The sequence below is a fragment of the Schistocerca cancellata genome, chromosome 2, assembly GCF_023864275.1.
Source record: "Schistocerca cancellata isolate TAMUIC-IGC-003103 chromosome 2, iqSchCanc2.1, whole genome shotgun sequence".
NCBI classification, from domain to species: Eukaryota; Metazoa; Arthropoda; class Insecta; order Orthoptera; family Acrididae; genus Schistocerca; species Schistocerca cancellata.
Genome location: NC_064627.1, coordinates 604766401 through 604788465, shown reverse-complemented (window position 1 = coordinate 604788465; position 22065 = coordinate 604766401). Strand labels below are relative to the sequence as shown.

The following is a 22065-nucleotide window of genomic DNA, read 5'->3' as shown; positions in this document are numbered from 1 at the left end:
TGGTTCAGAGTCTGGTAGCTTATTCTTAGGCTTCTCAAATGTCAAGGTTTCATCAGGTCTTTTGCAGCTTAGCAGCGTTTCAAAGTAGTTCGCTAGGTGTTGGCAATTTTGTTCCACGCTGGTGATCAGATTTCCTTTTTCATCTTTGAAGCAGAGTGTCGGTGGTTTATATCTTGTTATTGTAGTTCTGAATGTTTGAAATGTGTAATAATTGTTTTTCCTTATTCCTTTTTTTTTAAACATTACATGTTTAACTTTTTGTAAACTTCACCTAAAAACTAGTTTTTCGGGGCTACTTTTTACCAGGCCTAATTTGAGCTAAAGTAGTCCCATTGTTTTGCAAACATGTTTTTTACTTCCAAATTAAAACAAAAATATTTTTACTAACATTGTTGTATACATTACTGTTGTGCAATATTATTTTGGTTGTTTTTGTTCCAGTTGCTGACCCAGAATGACGAGAACCTACAAGAGCAAGCCAGGCTCAAGAAAGTACACTGATTATAATGCTGAGACCTTGGAAGGACATACAAAGTGGAGTAAGAACACAATGAAGCGCAAGTCAGTATTACAATGTACCTAGAAGCACAATAATAAATAAGCTTAAAACCTATGGGTTACCGGTACCAGTAGGCTTACCTGCCAAAAAACATGGCCATCCTACAATCTTCAATCAAGAAGCAAGGACAAGCCTTTGAAGCACATATTGACAAGTTAACTATATTTGGATTTCCTATTACTCATCTTGATTTAAGATAAAACATAAAATGCTACCTTGACAAAGAAGGCCATACAGTAAATGGTTTTAAAAACAACTTTCCATGTCCCAATAGGGCAGTATCATTTAGAAAACGTCATCCTAAGTTAACAGCACATACAGCAAGCAACATTAAATGAGTAAGGGCTGCTAATGATGAATTGGTAGTCAATGATTATTTTGACAACATACAAACTGCTCTCAGTAATGTTCCAGATGAGAACATATGGAATTATGATGAGACAAACCTGCGAGATGATCCTGGAGAAAGCAAGATCATTTGTAAAATGCCACGTTGAACACATAATGGAGTCAACAAAGTCTTGTATTTCTTCAATGTTTTGTGGAAGTGGCAGTGGGGAGATCTTACCACACTATGTGGTGTATAAGTCTGAGCATTTGTGGTCTGCATGGACCAAAGGTGGTCCTGCAGGACACAAGTACAACAGAACAAAAAGTGGGTGGTTTGATTCAGGACACTCAAAGACTGGTTTATGACCACCTTACTTCCTCAGTTGAAAAAGCTGCCTGGTGTCAAGGTTGTGATTGGGGACAACTTAAGTTCCCATATCAACTTAGAAATTGTAAAAGCTTGTGAGGATAACAATGTAAAGTTTGTGTGTCTGCCACCAAACTCAACACATATCATTCAACCACTGGATGTCACCTACTATGGCTCTATGAAAAGGGAGTGGTGTAAGATATTGACTTCGCGGAAGGAAAAAACCAAGTCAGTGACAGAAAAATCAAGTCAATGACAGGTTTGCCTGAAGATCAATTTCCTAAACTGCTAAAACAGCTGGTTGATAGTTTGTATGAAGAGAAGAAGGAAAGTATGATATCTGGATTTTAAAAAACAGATATCATACCTTTTGATGAACCAAAGTACTGTAGCGCTTGCCTAAACATGGTAACTTCAACAGCCCTATGAAAAGTCTAATTGGAGAAAGTTTCATGCAACACCCTGCAGAAAAAAGGAAGAATGTGACAAAAAGTGCTAGGGCAACTCAGAAATGTAAGAAGCTGGATGTTCCAGCTGGGAAAAGTTTTTGTTCAAAGTTGGCTGACGAGTCAAGCGAAAATGAAATGGACTTTGAAGGTGCATCAGCTTCTACATCTAAGCTGAAAAAAAAGGCCTGTCATAGAAAGCAAGAACCAGCAAGAGAACCAGATAACTCTAGTTCTTACAGTTTTCATGATGAGAGTGCTTCTGATTATGGCTCACACCTTTCTTAACTGAAAGTGAATCTGAAGAATTCGATGAAGAAGTAGGTACCATCGAGCCTATCAAGGAAACACCACTGGCACCTGACCTAGAATAATTAAAACATAACTTGAAAAAAGGCGACTGTTATTGTCATGTATGAAGGAAAGCACTATCTGGTTTTGATAACAAAACTACATAATGGGGGAGAGTTAGGCTCTACAGTAGACTGTATGAGCAAAACCAAAAAGTCCTGGAAGTGACCTGACAAAAAGTATATTCTTGTTTATGAGTGGACTGACATGAAGAAAAAAAAAATCAACCCTCCTAAGCTCATGAAACAAGGACACTTTAATGTTCCTGAGATGGCTGATTTTGAGTTGGTATAAGAAATTAGCATTAAAAAAAGTCTGTAGAACAAAAATAAAGGTTTTTCACATTTTTCAAATAAAATTTAGCCTAAAATTTTGTTTTCTTAATAGATATTTACATAAGTAATTTTTTTGTTGCTATTTTGTATTGTCATTTCATTATCTGATTGTTGTGTAAAGGGTTACAATAGTCTAACAAGTGAGCTGTATTCAATTTGTATTAACATATGTGAGAGGTCCAGAGTAGTCCCGGGCAGGGGTTACTTTGTTCCAACATTAAAAAAAAACATTGAAAAAATAAAAAGAGAATTTATTTAAAAATGTTGGTACAGGTTACTGCTTTATACTTTTTTAATTGGTTAAAAACTCAATTTTGATGTTGAAAATCCATTTATTATGTGTTTTTATTAATTAATGTGTAAATGAAAACATGAAAAACTGGCCCAAAGTAACCCCAGTTGACAGAAATGTTGAAGTGGGCCTACCTGAACTGGGGGATACTTTGAAGATACAGACCAAATTTCAGGAAGTAGTATTAAGTGAGTAATCTAGGAGACACTACATTCCCATATGAATTGCTCCCACAGGGGCCACAATGACAAAACTGCACTAATTACAGAGTGATCAGAGGAATTTTTGCTCTTCCCATACTCTGTATGGGAATAGAATGAGGAGAAAATGAGCACAATTATTATTATTTACAACTGAACTGTACGGATCACTGTGATCTGCACAGCTGAGGGAAAGCTACTTCCCATTCTGCGGTACCACACACACTAAGGCCTTATATATAACGAATATTTATTTACTGGTCCTCTGAACCAGAAAGAGAGAGAGAGAGAGAGAGAGAGAGAGAGATCGTGTTAAGTACAAGATCGATGATTGGCATAGTTATAAATTTTATAAACACAAAACGTTTATTCACTCAGATTTTATATTAGTTCTTAACGGTATTCATTTTTAAAAATCGTTCCTGGTTTTAGATTTATATTTTATGAAAATGTACGGTATGGGAGCACAAATTGAGACACTAAGGGTTTTTTCCATTTTATTTTATTTTATTTTTTTTTTTTTATTTCAAGATTCTCTCTCCAAAAACGGTACCGGTACGTTTACAGTGTTTAGAATGAAAGTACCATAGCCAGCGTTACAAGTAGCAACAAGAGAGTAAAGTTCTTACTAATTGTCTAATACTAAGGAATGTGCTTCAATGCTTAACTGATATCTTCAAACTGGAGGTGCTTTTTCGCTTCGTTTCTTAATGATTCGCCAACAACTGTTTTGTCGTTGGTCGAAATACCATGCTGTATTTCTTTAGTTTGTCATTTATTAATCTGTGATGTTTAATGGGAAGTTTCGGATTCCACATAACAGCGTCTGTATTTACGATTGTTTATTTATCATTTTCTTGAATTTGATTATCAAACGAATCTCGTCATAGGGTCAAACTGGTTTATCAACATACTCATGGCAACAGCTCTTTCGGCTCTTTTAAAACAATTAAGTTTATTTCCATTTCTGAATTATGCGAAAACTATTCAAGTTGTACTAACAAATTTGTTAATATACATACGTAACTCATAAACGTTCAATTTAAATTAGTCTTGTACACGAATTCAACCTTTAATTGAGATCCCTGTGCGCTAATTTTCTCATTATTTATACAATTCACTTTACAGAAACGATTTGGACAGCGAATAACTTGTCTTGTAATTTTAGTATGTTCATTATTTATTCTAATTGTCAGGATATAGATAAATGAGGCGAATTATGTTAATTTTCCTCCTTTAGCGTTCATATTCCACATTCGATGCATCAGAAATATGAGTGGCCGGGGCTTTCTCTCTCTGTCGTAACCGCCTGAGCTTTTATGACGAAGGCTGCGTTTTACACAAATTTTTAAAAAACTTAATTTTTACGTTTCCGACCTTGCATACCTTTAATATAATAATTTACGGATGAACTATAAAACAGTAGTATATTATTGCAATTGTTTAGGTTATTTTACAAGTTTCAGCCGAAATCATCACAGAATTCTTTGAGGATGCGTCAGTTCTACTGCACGCGCAGTTCAAGCAGTGCTGCGGACATCGGCCGCGTGGCTAGAACCTGTGCTAGTTAAGTGTTCGAAGCGCCTCATGTCTGCCGTTGTTGGGGCCCGTGTTAATTCAGAGTACACAACTTGATGCATGGTTTCGAATTTTAAAACAATTTTGTAAAAAGGCAGCTGCCATAGTAAATGTAGTGCGCTCTTGCGTGCGTTTGGTGTACTATAGTTATCACAATGGCTTCCGTAAAAGACACAGCAACTTTCTTCGCCAAGGGAACTTCAAATCAGTTTGCACATGTTTTGAAGCTCTATCCGGAAGCTTTGAAGGCAAAGGCGGATAGTAAAAACAAAAAACCTGAAGAGATGATAAAATTGGATAACTGGTGAGTACGATTTTACAGAAATATTGGCTGATATTTAGGAAACAATGTCATTGAACCTTGCTTTGTATTACGCTGCACGTAGCAGACTACTCTCGATCAAGGAATGCTCTCCGGACGTCTCGATCTTCAGCGCGGTCATTAAATGCCAACCGTGTCACGTGGGAATCAGTGTCAACTGGCGTGCATCACCAATTTTCGCTTAAAGGGTTGTTAGGACGCAGTGTGTTAGTTACGTTAAGCGGTCGGGTGTTGGTAGCGTCATGTCGACTGCGGAGCTGACGTTTGCCTTGAAGTTACAATCACTTTTTCTGCTGAATTTTCTAGAATGCCAGTAGATTAACATGTATCAACCCCTTATATTTATTATGTACTTGATCGTAAATTGTAAGACCGAAAGTAGTTTGTCGTTCAAATTGTAAAAAGGTCTTAAACATTGACCTCCTGATAACAGTTTATGCATCAAACCAAAATGGAGACTGAACAAAGAATTTGTAAAAATGAAATTGTAATTAGAAACAGATCTATTTTGGACATCTATAAACGTGTTCGTGATTAAATATGTTCGCCCCGAGAGAGAATTTAAATTACCTTAATTTACAAGCGACATTTCGAGCTTGAAAGAGAAAGAGATGATGGCTTTTAAATAGTCACAACGAAATTATAATTTTATTCGTGCCATTTACTTTTAGTTACTGCAGGTCAGCTAATCCCGAAATAAAAGCAAGTTAACATCGTCAAAGTTAATACTAAATTTGTCGTTTGGTAAGAGCCATTCTTCGTTCCTAACGTTATATAGGGCTTACTGTTAAGAGTATTAAGTGAAAATTAGTGTCAATGGTTAATTTCTTAGACTTTAGTTTCTTGTCAGTGAAAGCAGTAATCAAACATTCTCGCCTTGAAGTTGCGATATGTTTAGCATTTTCGGAGTCATTGTTAGAGGTTGACCGTTTATGGCCATGTGACGTTCTTTAGAAATGTGCAGAACAATATTTATTTTTATGTTTCTGTTTTGTATTTTGCATCGTAACGGTTATGTACGTTACAACTTCTGTTAGGAAATTCATGTATCTGTACAGATTTTCGATCTTTTTCCCCTGTAATTAATCAAATTTTGCTATCGGATGCTTGGAACATTAGTCAGTGGAAATTAGGGGATAATTTTAAGCCAAAGTTTTTTTTTTCTTTTTTTTTTTTTTTTTTTTTTTTCTTCGAAGAGTTCAGATTTGTGCCCTTTGCGTTGAAATTTACTGTAGGCTTTTTCCACTAAAGGTTAAATTGTTTACTTTATGGACATGTCAGAACATTTACGTGCCGCAGAAACTCAACTTTGGTATAAACATGTGCAGTAATTTCGTCCTCACATCCCAGTTAGACAATATACTGCAATCGCCTTTCTTTTTCACAGTGCTTCAGCTTTTACAATAAAAATAAATAGTTGGAACAACTTTAAGCCCCAGAGATCCTCAGCACTGTCAAGAAATGTATTCCCATTAAAACCTATTGACTGTGCAGTGGTGTAGTGTTCGGAAGGGAGTGCATTGCTGCTGATCAGTTTTCTGATTTACTGTAATTGTTTGTTTGCTAAATGTGCATATTTATGTTATGCATTGTCCCCAGAACCTCCAAATTGGATTTAAATTTCCATTGTATCACAAGAACACTTCAGCTCAACATATCAACGCTATTTTTGTCTGCTGTTCAACAATTATGGTCCATTACAGGGAAATGCAACTAAATCATTCAACAGAGTACTGATCTAATTTAAGAAAATACCTGAGCAACATTTGCAAAATCAAATTAAAAAAAAGAAAGAAAGAAAGAAAAACGTGTGCAACACTTACAGAGAGGTATCTAAGGACATTCTCTTTCGGTCCAAGTAACTAACTGCAGACTTCACACATGTGCAACACTCCCTTTTCCCTCCATGATGTCAGAGTGTTTGTGTATGTTTCAAATATGCCTTGCCTGGATGACTACAATGTGCTAATTGTGTCTCAAAGAAAAGAGGGAAAGAAACTTTGGTTTGTGGTGTTAAGACCAGTTATTGTAACAAAAAATTTACTACCATTGTAACCTATGAGGAGTCGGGAACATATCATCATCATTAGTGCACTTCAGGTTGAACAAATAAGTGAATTTTCACGTCGTATCACTCATTAAGCCCTTTTAACATTGTGCTCGTGGGTGAACTGACAGAATCTTTGCAAATTCTTGTGAGGGGAAGTATATGTGAAAACAATAGATACATATTTTTACACATCTGTAGTACTAGTGTGGGCTTACTTCAAATGTCTTAGCCGTACACTTAAGGCGACCCTCCAGTTTCCCCTCCCCTCTTGCTGTAGTTGGTAATCCACAACTGTACATATGGAATAATATACATCTATATCTACAACTGGGTCAGTTGCTGTATATTCTAGTAAAAGCATATTTTATGCAGTATTGTTTTGTCATGGTAGGCCTTGGATTTAATGCTCTATAGAATCTCTGATTTTCAAACACTTAAACTCTACTGACAATTCACAATTGACTTTCTTTGTATCTGTGAACATGATGATGCTGCAAAGATTGCCTCACAACTTATGTTGACTTGTAAAGTCCTGCACAAAACTGGTACACATATCGTTGCTCCGCTGTTACAAGCTTGCTTAATTGAAAATTAGTCAAACATTAAGCAATTTGTTTTGTTCAAATGATGCTTGATCATACATGTCTGTTATCTTCAGCAGATACATGTGTAGCTGCCTTGACAGCAAAAGGTTTTTGTATTGTTCTTAAGGCACAAAATTACCCCTCCCCCCACCCTTCCCCAAGCTAAGCTTGTGGTCCATGTTGCTCACAGGATATTCTGATCTTAATCTTACTTCTCATAATTATAAATGATAAACTATGTTGTGCATTTGGAAATGAAGTGTCCTCTTCAGGCCGTGTGTTATGTAAGTGATCAGTGCATTCAGTCAAATCAGAGTTCTTTATTCAATTTCGGTACAGTGTTGGCAAGTGGAGTATGGCAACTTATATTATGCCTCCAGTTGTACACCTTTTGCAATGCAAGGTTTATATATGGACATCTCATAGAACACTAAACACATGGATTGCAACCAACCGTATGACACCCTGTGTTTGACATCAAATGTGACGCATGCATGAAGACAGCGTAAAATATTTCGAGTGTTATTGCTTCAGAAATTTGACTAGTGGTGTATCTTACTTTGGCCACAATCCATACTCTATTTTGAAGATACTTGCGCGAAGATTGCGTAAGGAAGTTGAACCCTTGTTGTATGTGCAGTTTAACTGAAATACTTTGCATTCTTTCTTAACTTTTTTGTGTTTGACAGTCATCAACTTTTTACAATTTTCTTTCAGTATTGAACTACATCAGCAGCACAGTTATTTTAATCTCCTAGTCCTTCAAAGTAGCACATCCTGGATCGGTAGAGGAGGACACTCGAAAATTCTGTGTGTATTAGACTTGTCGCAATTGCAAAGCATGTCATCCCCACTCTTTGGGCTCAATTTTATGTTAGTCTTCACCAGCACTACTCTTTCTTGTAGCCAACTGAAAATTTTCCAAATCTTCCATGGAATTTTAATGCTACTAAGGCAGTCCACTTGAGGTGGATACCAGCTTGGATTTTCAATGCGAAGCAGTGACATAGAGTCCTCTGTTTTTATTATTGTGAGACATAGGTTGTGTCCTCTGCTCCATACATACCATGCATCTTAAAATTGGCACCTGATGATTTAATCGTTGACCCCACTGAAAAAGAATAGGCGTACAATTAAGTCTGTTGGATACATCTATTTTCATTTTGGTTTCATTTCACGTAATGCAAAAATACTGCTTATGTTTAAAGAAAAGGCTATTAATCCTTGCATTGGTCCATGGTGGCCATACCAATGCATTTCTTTCAAATTGCACAGTAACAATTACTTCTGAACTTTTTCTCCATGTATTCAAGTGGGAAAACATTCATTATTGCCCTTACATACTAAATTAATTCTTCATTTTCAAGAAATTCTGTGTCCTATTGCATTGTATTCCCAGCAAGCTTCTTTTTATGGATATTTTTTTCCCATTCTGTTAAAATATATTTTGCAACTGCAGCTTCCATGCCACTTTTGCCATTTATCTACATGGGTACTCCGCAAATCACACAAAAGTGCCATTTTTTCATAAACATAAAATTGTTAGGTATTGTCTTTTTTATTGGATAAGCTCTGAGCAAGTTTGAATACAGTATCTTCAAATAAGTATCTTCCTCATTCCTGAGCTTAGATTATGTGACTCAGAAGTTTATATTGGTTGTCAGTGCACTGTTCTAGACAGAAATATTTTTTTAAAAATCATTGTGATCCACCAAGATGTTAGGCCTTTTCGCATGTATGCTACATCAGGTCTCTCAGATTCTTTTTGTTTTCAGGAACTCCTTTGATGGAATTTAGTTACAAGCTGACAATTAAAGCACATAAATATCCCTACGTATTTACCACAATATCGTGCTATATCAGAAAACTGGCAGAACACTTTTCATGCAGGGGGACTTCAAAAGTTAAATTACGCAGTGTTGTGGCAGGCCAAGTAACTTTTATTGAATGCTGCACTACACTTCAAAATACCACAGGTGCATACACTATTTTACACTGTTGAAAAAGAAAATAACTTAAGACTTTTTTTTATTTTGGTGCCATTTCAGTTAAACACAAAAATGTGGCCAATAAACTAGTTGAAGCTGATGAAACAATATTTCTCAAGCTCTGATTACAAACTAATCAGCTGTTGGAATATCACTACTGAAATTTCAAACAATTGGTCATAATAACAATGAAAGGCCATGGAAAGCAACAAATTAATTATTAAGAAAAATACACCAGTTGGTGGGTGTACAAGTGAGTAATGCAGTGGAAACAATGTCTCGATCACTTAGAACAGGTGATCAAAGAAATTAAGAAGATTGAATGTAACCAACCATTGGGGGAATCACATTTTGACCTTACTTCTACACCTATATCCACACTCAGCAAGCCACTGTATGGTGCATGGTTGAGGATACTTTGTGCCAATGCTAGTAATTTCATTTCCTGTTCCACTTGCAAATGGAGCGGGGAGGAAAAACCACCTTAACGCTTTCACATAAGCAGATTTCTGTTCTCGTCTTCATGGTCCTTATTGTCCTGCCGCTTGTAACAAATGCCAGTTCTCTAGACCTTTTCACTTACCTTTTGCGCAGGGGCTCCCATTTGAGTTCATGGAGCATTTCCGTAACACCAGATGTTGACTGAACCTACTGGTAACAATTCCAACAGCACACCTCTGAACTGCTGCTATGTCCTCTAATCTGGATCTGGTGGGGGTCACAAACTCTCTAGCACTACTCCAGAATGGGTCGCACAAATGGTCCATATGCAGTATCTTTTATAGATGAATTACAGTTTCCAAGAACTCTGTTCCTACAATTGACCTTCTGTGCTCACTCCACTGCAGTACCACCACCTTGACAACAAGGACCACGACCACCCTCCACAGACCTCATGTAGCATACATGCTACACCCAACTCTCTTTCTTTATATCTCAGGCAACTAACTAAACTTGCTGTGCCTGATTGTAGTGGGTGTATTTTTTGGATCACTTGTTTTTGTTTCTGCAAACTCCTATTAGATTTCAACATCTCACTGAAGAAAGCTAGTTATTTTAGTGTAAGCAAAGCTTCAAGAAATACAGATAATTTCTCCTTGGTTTATACGATTTTAAAATAGATTGTGTTTAGAACATTCTGTAACACGCTGATATTCCGCACTGGGTCTACATTCGACAATTAACCATACTTTCAAATTCTCAAAAATGAGTATCTGAGGAAGAAGAGGAGGACTGTGGTGTCAACGATCACACCATCAAAGGTGTCAATTTTAAGATACATGTAGTCAAATATAGGCAATTTTTTGTGCTTTACAGATGACTAACCCAGTGAACACATTTTCAGAAAAGTTTGACTTGCTAGTTTTCTGACAGGCAGACAGACAGAGCACTGACAACTGAAGTCTTATACTTGCTGTTTATTCCTTGTTAAAATTTAGGGAAGATTTGTCATGGGAAAATTTTTCTGCAAGTTTAGAGAGAGATTGTGCTATGAGCAGTGCATTCTGTTTTTTCCGAACAAAATGTTGTATCAGGATACCATGTCATGGGATCCTAGCTCTATCAGCTCAGGACAAAGGTTTACCAAGCTTGTGAATTTGTTTCAAATGCATCTAGTTGTGGAGAAAGTGGCCCTTGTGAAAACAGCTCTAAGACTTAGACCAAATTACATATAAGGTTGAAATTTGGCAGACAATCATGCAGGTCCCTTCTGCACAAATTTTTTCCAGTGCAAGGGTGGTAAAGATTGGACACTAAGGTCATTTTACCTGGAGTTACTCCTGTGAGATCTATTTGATGTGTCCCAGACAGGTATTTGTATGGGTTGAATATTTCCAGTAGTGGGTCACTGAAATGCACAATTTTACATTTCTGAACATTTAAAGCATGTGTCAATATTTGCACCACTTTGTAATCTTATCATGAGCTGCCTGAATATTTATGCAGCTTTTTTCATGTAACTCATCTGCCAAAAGCATGAGGTTGCTGTTAATATTGTTGCCAGGTCATTAACACACAACAAGAATGGCTAGGGCCTCAGTACACTTCTCTGGGCAGGTCTGAATCTATCAGTGATTCTCCATCAAAGGAACATGCCGTGTCCTCTCTACCAAGAAATCCTCAACAGTCACAGATTTCTTTTGATGCCTCTTTTGATCATACTTTCATTAATAAACATTGACTGGTAGAGTGTCAAATGCTTTACAGAAGTAAAGGCATACAAGTAAAGACATATTGCCGTGGTTCAAATCTTTGAGCATATCATGTGAGAAAAGGGCAAGTTGGGTTTTGTGTGACCAATGTTTACAGAATCCACATGGGGTGGCATGGAGGAGGTCATTCTGTTTGAGATACATCATTATATTTGAGCAAAGAATATGTTCTGAGATTCTCATATTTGCAATGGTGCAAGAATTATACTCTATTTTCCTTTGTAACAGAACATTCAAAAACGAATTTAGCCTCTCCCACATTTGCCTTGCTAGTCTCAATTTCAGTTTGTCATCCACAAGATTGATTGGTTTAAGGGGGGGGGGGGGGGGGGTCATCCACAAGAATCTTGGACAGTATAGTCATCGTGTATATGGGAGGAGGTAGGTTATGGGATGATGCACAGTAGCAAGGGGCATTGTACCGTGTGACACACCATTCTCCCACGTCTGTGGCTTGCACTTTAGTGCGAGAGTAGCCATAGAATATTTAGTGTTGATTTTCAAGATAGGTTTGGTAAGTTTATGTAACATAAATCATTATGGTTTGAAGATGTTACCAATTGCCCTGCAAAAGTCTAGTTACAAAATTTCAAAAATAAAAATTGACTATTCTAGGAATATACTACTAACTCCTATGCTGTTCTTCCAGAGCGCCTCCAAGACAAGACAAGATTAGATTAATTACCACACCGAGAGATTTAAACATTCATTCTTTCTACACTCCAGACACTAATTGAGTGGGACAAAATACTAATACTTGGCACCCTCTGCAGTGCAGTACACTTCACATTGGTCTGTAGAGTATGGATAGCATTTGGCTTAGTGTGTAATTTTTCATTTTTTTATCGTCTTGCAGAAGAAAAAAGTAATTAACTGTTACTAAAATTTAGTCAAATTTTAGTTTTACAGATGTTGTTTTGTATTGTTGCTGTAAAAACTCTATTGTTTTAGAAAGTGAAGATGACATTTTAAAGTACTGTTTTGATAACTTCGCTGCTGCAAGTTGTCATTTGCTTACCTGTAATTACAAGTGAAGGCTATATATAGATTGTTAGATCCTTTTCTGGTGGGAAAAGAGAACTGCTGTTGAGTTGTTCTGGTGTGCAATTATGACATAAATCGAGAATTTATCATCATGAAGCCATTTGAGTATCAGCAAAGATAATGCTGGAATCTACTTTCAAATAGGAAATATCACATTCAAGGGGGGAAAAGCATTGGAATGATTAATGAAATCCTGGTGAACAGCTACAAAAATTCACTCAAGTGGGTTCAGTTGCACATAGTATGTTATGTGGAACTCTGTACAAATTGGTTTCTATCACAGATTCAGCTTGATGTGATGAAATGTGTGAAAAGTTTGACAGCATTTTGAGTTCGCTTGGAGCTTAACTTCATAAAATTCAGTGTGTTAGTAAATTAGTTTTAAATGGCCATCTCAAAGGTAAACTAATCTGGCGTGAAGCATAGTAAGCATTCAAGTGGCATCTGTTACTAGCTTTGTCCGTTGAGAGTTACAGAAGCCAGCACTATCAGTTAAACAGGAGTGAATAAACTGCTTGCATTCTTAGAAACAAGATAATTTTATTTTTCAACCCGAGTCACACAAATGGTGGTGTAACCGTTTGAGCTTCTTTAGAAGTCATCATATAATACTTACAACTCACTATTGCAATTGGTCACTTTCAGAAACGCGTAGTGGTATTACAGTAATAAAGTACAGCAATGCTTAAGGAAAACACATCACACTGTCAATGCTTTCAGGTCAGTTGTGCATATACTGTCAACCTCAATTACGTGTTGACTCATGATAATCTAGCCAAATAACGCTCACTTTCAGGTGCAATAATATCGTGGTTGACTAATAAACACACTGAATATTAACTCACTCATGCCACAGAATGTGTCCTATCGACCTTCCTTCTTTCAGTCATCAGTCAAGTTGCGCCACAAATTTCTTGTTTCCCCAATTCTGTTAAGTACCGCCTCATTAGTTACAAGGTCTTCTCATTTAATTTTCAGCATTCTTCTGTAGCACCACAATTCAACAATTCAAAAGCTTATTTTCTCCTATTTTCTAAACTATTTATCATCCCATGTCTCACTTCCTACACTCCAGACAAACACCTTGTGCCACTCATTTTGTGTGTGTGTGTGTGTGTGTGTGTGTGTGTGTGTGTGTGTGTGTGTGTGTGTTCAAAGGACATCTCCAAAAGCTGGCAAGTTTTCCTTCTTTGGTGAATGCCTATGGACAATTCAATGCTTCTACTTTTCTATTAGTGATGTCCTTTAGTCCTAAAGTATGAACATACTACAAGAACTTTCCTACAGCATTAATGAAGTCTACATTCAATTCTTAACAAATTTCTCTTCATAAATGTTTTTCTTACTGTTGCCAATGTACATTTTGTATCTTTTCTGCTTTGGCAATCGTCAGTTATTTTGTTGCCCAAATAGCAAGCACCACTAGATTTAGTTTGACTGCATTCCATTATCCTTGTTTTGCTTTTGTTGATGTTTAGCTTATATCCTCCTTTCAAGACACTGCCCGTTCCATTCAATTGGTCTTCCAAATCCTTTTGCATCTCAGACAGAATTACTGTCATCAGCACACTCAAGTTTTTGTATCTTTGCTCAGTGTACAGATTGAATAATATTGGGGGTAGGCCACAACCGTATCTACTGCCTTGTCAACCACTGCTTTCCTTTCATGCCCCTTGACTCTTTATAACTCCCATCTGTTTCCTGTAGAAGTTGTGGAGAGTCTTTTGCTCCCTGTATTTTCCTCCTGGCTACCTACAGAATTTGAAAAAGAGTATCTCAGTCAATGTTGACAAAAACTTTCTCTAATTCTACAAAAGCTGTAAACATAGGTATGCCTTTCCTTAGCCTGCCTTCTAAGATACGTCGTGGCGTCAGTCTTTCCTCACATGTTCATGCAATTCTCTGGAAACCAAAGTGATCTTTTGCAGGGTTGGTTTCTACCAATTTTCCCTTCTTCTATAAAGAATTCGTGTTAGTATTTGCAACTGATAGTTTGATAATTTTTACACCTGTCCGTAATTGATTTCTTTGAAACTGGAACTATTACATTCTTCTTGAAATCTTAGTATTCAGACTTTCTCATACATCTTGCACACCATATATTCCATGTAGTTGTGATAATGCCGTGTCCTGGATGGCACAGTGGTTTCCGCACCTGCCTAGTAAGTGAGATATCTGGGGTTCGAATCCTGGTCCGATACACATTTTTTCTCATCACCGCTGATTCCTCTTAATATCTCGTTGCAGCTGAATGCAGTGATCCCCCTTTAATTTACATATAATGTTTCGCGGCTATAGATTCTGTGTGTTGTCTACTCTTTTGGACTAACACCATGCTTTAATATAACCATATAAAATAGTTGTCCTGGCTGGCTCTCCCAAAGCTGTGATTACTTCTGGTGGAATGTCATCTGTTCCTGTTGACTTGTTTCAACTCAGGTCTTTCAGTGCTCTGTCAGATTCTTCTCCCCTCACCTTGCTCAAGTGAGAATGCTATTTATGCATTCACTCATCAAATGGTACAAGCCTTAAGTAATAGTATATTTCCAATTGGTATTTATTCTGCTCTTTCTGAGGTGTTTGATTGTGTAGATCATGATACTCTCCTACAAAAGTTCATGTTTTACGGAATTGATGGCTTTACACACAGGTTATTTGAATCGTACTTAACAAACGGAATCCAAAAAGTTATGCTGAAAAATTCAGACAATGTCAGAAAGGTAGAAAATTTTAGTGACTGGGGGAAAAATCCAAATTTTGGGTCACACCTATTCCTTATACATGTGATTGACCTTCCACTTAATATCCAACAAGAAAATTAGTGCAGATGGTACTAGTGTTATAGTGAATACCACTAGAGAGAAAGCAGCAGAAGAGTTGTAAACAATATTTTCAAAAGAATTTTTAAGTTGTTCTCTAATAACAGACTATCCCTAGATTTCGGAGGGAAAAAAGAAAGAAAAGAAAAAACACTTTACTCAGTTCTGTACAAAAAAAATAGTCGTACAAAACAATTAATCTAGCACACGAGTACGAGTCAGTAAGCAGGGTAGAATGCTCTAAATTTTTGGCTCGTACTGAGGACAACTTTAACTGGAAGACTCATATTACTGAGCTTTTGAAAAAATGAAGTTCAGCTACTCTTGAGTTTCATACAGTTACTTATGTTGGAAACAACACCATCTTGACATATTTAGCATATTTCCACACAGTAGCATTGTGCGGAAGAATTTTTGGGGTAACTAATCACTTAGAAAGAAAGTACTGATTGCACAAAAGTGAGCAGGGGAATAATACATAGTGTTCACTCACAGACATAATGTATGTATCTCTTCAAGAAGTGAAGTATTTTAACTGCACCATCAGAATACATATATTCACTAATGAAGTTCATCATAAATAATCCCTCACAATTTGAGAAGAATAGTAATGTGCATACCTGCAGCATGTGAAATTTGCTGGATTTGGATGGGTTACTCCTGTAACTGAAATACCACATCTGAAGATGGTTCTGAATGAACCGAAAACGGTCATATTGAAAAAATAAATAAATAAATAAATTGCAATCAAGACGGATTGTAACATTATAAAATCACTGATTGCTGTTATCCCATCAGACATTATGTCTGTTTTTGCAAAAAAACATTTATTACCCTTTGTTAAGCTGTCTGTGGCTCAGGAAGGAGTATACAGAAACAAAAATTTTTGATTTGCCCAGTAATATAAAATGTCTGAAAGGTAGCAAAGCAAGTTTTAAATCTAATTTCAAATCATTTTTCTTGGACAACTCGTATTGCATTGATGAATTTCTTCTTAAAAACTGGTAACCATTGAGAGATTAAGTGTAGTCGCATTAGTAGGACTAGGAATGATAATTTTTCATTAATGGTAATACTAATTGTGTATGTGTATCCTATAAACTGGTCTGTTCCACATCATTTCAATAAGAGTATCGTTCAAGTGATCTATGGAAAGTGTAACTAACTAAATAACTGTCTCCGCCTATGTCCTGTTCCATTTCTATAATATTTTCCTAAAGTTTATCGCTCGGGTGTATAGACCCTCAATATACTCATTCCACCTTTCAATTTTCCCCTCTTTGTTTAAGACTGGTTGCCCATCTGAGCTCTTGATGTTCTTATAGCTGCTTCTCTTTTCTCCAAAGGCCTCTTTAATTTTACTGTTGGTGATACTTATCTTCTAACTCCTTTCATTTGTCCTCTAGCTGTTAGTGCCTAGCCATTTTGCACTTTCTGCCAATCTCATTTTTAGACCTTTATATTCCCTTCCACCTGCTTCATTTCCTGCCTTTTTATATTTGCTCCTCTCATCAATTATCCAAGGATTTCTACTAGGCCTTGTCTTTTTCCTATTTGATTCTCTGCTGCCTTCAGTATTTCACCTCTCAAAACTATCCATTCATCTTCTACTGTATTCCTTTCCACTGTTTTAGTCAGCTGAGGCCCAATGCTTGTTCTGTAACTCAATAACCTCAGGTTACTTCAACTTATCCAGGTTCCACGTCCTTGATTTCCTACCATTTTTCAGTTTCCTCAGTTTTAATCTACAGTTCATAACCAGCAAATTTTGGTCAGAGCCCGCATTTGCCCCTGGAAATGTCACAATTTGAAATCTGCACCTGAAATCTCTGGCTTACCATTATATAATCAATCTGAAGTCTTCTTGCATCTCCAGAAGTCTTCCATATATACCACATTCTTCATGATTCTGAAACCAAGTTTGTGATGATTAAATTGTGCTCCTCTTCCATTTTGTTCCCCCAGTCCATATTCACGTACTACTTTCCTTATCTTCCTTTTTCTGCTATCGAATTCCAGTCCCCCATCACATTTAAATTTTCATCTCTTTTAGCTGTCTGAATAATTTCTTTTATCCTGCCATGCATTTCTTCAATCTCCTAATCATTTGCATAGCTAGTTGGCATATATAAACTCGTGTTACTGTGGTAAGTATGGGCTTCTTGTCTATGTTGGCTGCAATAATGCGTGCAAGAGGATGTCGTCATAAGGAGAAACAAAACTGGTGCTCTACAGATTGAAGTGTTAATCGGGCAGGTAGGTTAGAAAATTTAAAAAGGGAAATGGATGGATTGCAGTTAGATGTAGTGGGAAGATTGTAGATGTTCAATATCCCTTGTTAGTCCTACTTGGTGCTGGTCCCACACAATTGAACTGTATTCCAAGATGGGTCGCACTAATTTGTTGTGAAAAATCTCCTCTTTGACTGTTTGCATTTCAAGCATTGCATTGCCTTTTTTTTTTCTCTACATCTTTAAAAGACAAGAGTTTCATTATGGGTGTTTAGATATTGGTGATACTGTTCCACAATAGTCTTCGGGATATGCATTTTGAACTGCAAGCATTCCATTTTATATATAGTTCCCATTTTTATGCTGAGTGCTAACCATGAAGAGGACTAATTTACAGACATCACTAATTAGTAGGGATACACTTGGAAAGAAACTTTCATGTTCAAACAAACCTATAAAAGTGTTATTACTTGTTGACAAATACTAAATGTTACAGAAACATTCTGTTAAAACATTTACAGTAGGCTTCATATTGCTTTATGTGAAAGAAATTGTCAATTCAACTCCAGTCTTATTTTCAAGGTATCAGAATGAACTCCCAAAGAAGCTGAAGGCAAGAGGAAAGGACACTTACCTTATCCATGAAGAATTGGTGCAGACAATGAAATGGAAGCAAACTGTAAGTTGCAAATGAAATTTATTCGTGCTTTTGAACAGTTTCGTCATGGTAAATATGTACTGTCGACACTTACTCAGATATGAGGAACAGTCCGAGTTATAAGAAAATTAGAGTTACTGCATTTTCAGAAACATCTCCGTCATATATCCTCAATACTTTCAGGTGTTTTAAGTATGAACACACATAATTTCTATCAATTTGAACAGAGAAGGTAAAGGAACATGGTGTGCTTTGCATGTTTTCAATGAGAAAGGACAAATATAGTTAGTAGTGGCTCTGCTAAATTATTCTTCTCCTCCTCTCTCTCTCTCTCTCTCTCTCTCTCTCTCTCTCTCTCTCTGATGGGCTCACTGTGTATGCTCTTGCATCCTCATTGCTGTGTGTGCCAAGTAGAAATAAATCTTGATACATTTCAACTTATTTCTCTATATGTGACTGTCTACATCTATGCTTTGCAAGCAATAGTGAACTGCATGGCAGAGGATGCTTCCCCATGTCAAACTTATTAGGGCTACTTTCCATTTTATTTCTATACAGAGCATTGAAATAATAATGTTTAAATGCTTCTGTACATTATGTAATTAACATACTCTTTGTGGGACATATGCAGCTGTTGCTAAAATTTTTAAACGTGCTCAGTTATAATTGACAAATACGTTATTTGAATAAAATCATGTCTAGGATTTGTCAATTACAGTTGTCCCTGTGTGGGCAATGTTTGGGCATTGTAGTATATTGCTAGATTCCTCACCTGATGGTGGTTCTTGAAACTTAGGAAGTAGGAAGTATTTTGCTAGATAGTTGATAGTTACAGTACCTTCCAATTGTTTTCTGAATATCTGTGTTATGATCTTGTTAAAATAACTACTTATTTAGCACCACGAACACAAACTATAAGAAGTTCACAAATATTTTTAGTCACATTGAAATGGAAATGGTAAACAGAAACAAAAGACTAGTTCCTCCAGTATAATTTCAACAGTGTTTATATTTCACTGTGCATCAGTCACAACCATGTTCTACTGCCCCCCTCCCCCACCGGTAACATTGATGTATTTCTTTGGGAAATGCAATGTATGACCAGAATGTGTAACTCATTGGTTTTGAAATTGGCACATGTGATGATATTCAGCAGGAAAGCTGGCTTAAATGTGTTGATTATCTCCTGACCATGAGGTATTTCATCAAGATAGCATTTTGCCGAGTGTGCCAGATATGTTCCATCGTAAATTGGTTGGAGAGGTTTCCTCTGTGCATCATGTCTTATGAATAAATGGGAAAAGGGAAAAAGTCATAAGTTCAGGATGCGTGAAGACAGATGCAGCACGATATCGAACATTTATTGGTTTAAATGATGTCATGTGCTGCTTCAATTTGAAAATGGAAGTTGGAGTCTCACACACATGTGGTGTAACTTCAAAGAAATCATCTAGAAGTCCAGTTACCATGTGGTATGTCATTCATGCAGCTGTCGTGTTATGTTCTGGGCATTACATAATTTTGGGGACCCATTAAGATTCTTGGTAAGTTGTCAACCCAGTAATCTGAAAGTCACTGTCTTAATGGTGCCTCAATGTTGCAGTGCCACAGCAAAACACCACCATTTGATGCTTGTTGGTAAGCATTGTTTTCTATGTGATGTATACTTAGGTTCTTTGTGAGGTGAGATGAGGTGAGTGAACAATTGACGTACAAACTGCCATCCTTTGTTGCTGCGGACAAGTTGTGGGACTCAAAAACGTGCAACCCACAATGGTAGGAAACTGCTTGTAACATTTTCTGCATAGATGCCCTTCAGGGGAACAACCTCTGCCCAAAATGTAAACCTGTCAATATTGTTCAGAGATAAGTGAAGCCTTGAGAGCATGGTAATGGTCCCACTATTTAAAACTGAACAAAGCTCCAGGCCCTGATGGAATCCTTGTCAGAGACTATACTGAATTTGCAGCTGGAGTTCCTCCCTCTTCTAACTACAATCTGTTGTAGATCCCTCAAACAGGGTGTATACGACCCAGGAGATCTGGGAGAAACCTGGGAATTTTTAGGATTCCAGGAATTTTTCATAGTTTTAGTTGTCAGTTAATACTCTAACAAGGGATATTACTGTACCCCGCTACTGCAGAAGAATACTGCAGCAATAAAACATGAGAGAGAGAGAGAGAGAGAGAGAGAGAGAGAGAGAGAGAGAGAGAGAGAGAGAGAGAGAGAAACTTAAATTGCAAAGGAAACGCGCCATATACAACAACAAAACACAGTGCTTATACAAGCATGTCAAATGCTTCACAACAACAAATTGCCTCCGATGAGCGTGACAACACAACTGTTTGCATTTAGATTCGTTTTAGCTGTTACGTGCGTGGTCATGCACAGTTGAGTTGTGGATGAGTAGTACCTTCTCCCACTTCTGGCTACAGAAATTTGGTATTTGGCTGTGTAAGCAGTCGCAGCTAGATGCAACCGGGAAAAATTTAACTCCCGCGCCCAACCTGCCAGATTCACGCATGGGCACCAGGCCCAAATCTATGGGGGGGGGGGGGGGGGGGGGGGGGTCGTCATATTCTTGAGGAAAAAAATCTTGTTTCACGAAGTGCCTAGCATCCAGCACATGTTACTCTATCAATTACTCATATGATTTTGAAATGCATCCCTATTGTTTTTTGAACACATTCTAAGCTGGTTTCTGAATAAACCATAAGTTTATTTTTGAGTGCGTGCATAGTGTACGTGACATCTATGTCGGGGGAATCTTCGTATCTAGGAATAAACTTTCCTGCAGGCAAAAGGGGATGGGGCTATACGAGATGAGCGGAGTAAAGCCGAACGGGTAAATGCCAATCACAATCTGATTATGTGGTTAATTGGGTTTGCGAATGACCAGCACTGTTACACTTGCTAGTGAAATCCATAGATTCAGTCTACCAGAGTGGAAATAAACAACTAACAGGAAGAAAGATCGTGTATTATCTCCTCGGTGTATCCAAGAAAATGAAATTTTGACAGAAAATTTTTGGTCAGTTGCTACACTAGTAACGGTCAGTTGTTGCACAGTCCCTGGTCAGCAGTCGCATAAGTTCGATTCTGGAACTAGCGCGGAAGACGCGTTGTATGAACTTGTAAAAACGCCTAACTAGAGAATAATTGCGAGATAACTAAACCGGTGATTCTGGCAGGGTTTGTGAAGTTAACCAGCGAATAAGTTTTGACAGTGGCAGGAATAGTTACAGAATTAGTGATGACAAGATTGTTTGTTAGAATGAGGAAGGAGAAGAAACAGAGACATAACACAAATTATGGAAGAATATGACAATTCCAAACTCATATAACGTTTAGATATTATGCTTGAGAAACTGGAGCGTATGAATGAAATGTGAAACTAACATAAGACTTTTTGCTTGTAGGCGGCCTAATAGGCATTTGATAGTGGTACTTCGTGAATTATATTCTGTCGTGTTATAAAATGACCATTTGTGCCAAAACAGTCTCGTTTATTTGATGTGTGTTACAATCGTTGCAATATTAGAAAGCCTATTTTGTTGTATCTAGCAGACAGTGACAAAATAGATGTAATCAGTTCGAGAAACCACATCAATCTTGGAATCTATTTGTATTTGCTGTATTTTCCTGTATTAGACAGCGACATTTCTATTTTTCATGTAGCAAAACATGTGACGAAC

The 22065-nt window shown here is 37.1% G+C and overlaps 1 protein-coding gene across 1 annotated transcript in view; it reads left to right on the top strand.

Annotated features, from left to right (window-relative positions):
• Window positions 1-4386: 4386 nt before the first annotated feature.
• The window catches only part of LOC126162255 (uncharacterized), a 50540-nt gene continuing 32861 nt past the window's right edge, over window positions 4387-22065 (top strand). Inside the window, exons 1-2 of the mRNA XM_049918646.1 lie at window positions 4387-4765; window positions 18295-18391. Coding sequence (XP_049774603.1) covers window positions 4617-4765; window positions 18295-18391 — 246 coding nt within the window. The 5' untranslated portion in view covers window positions 4387-4616. The remainder of the gene's footprint in view (window positions 4766-18294; window positions 18392-22065) is intronic.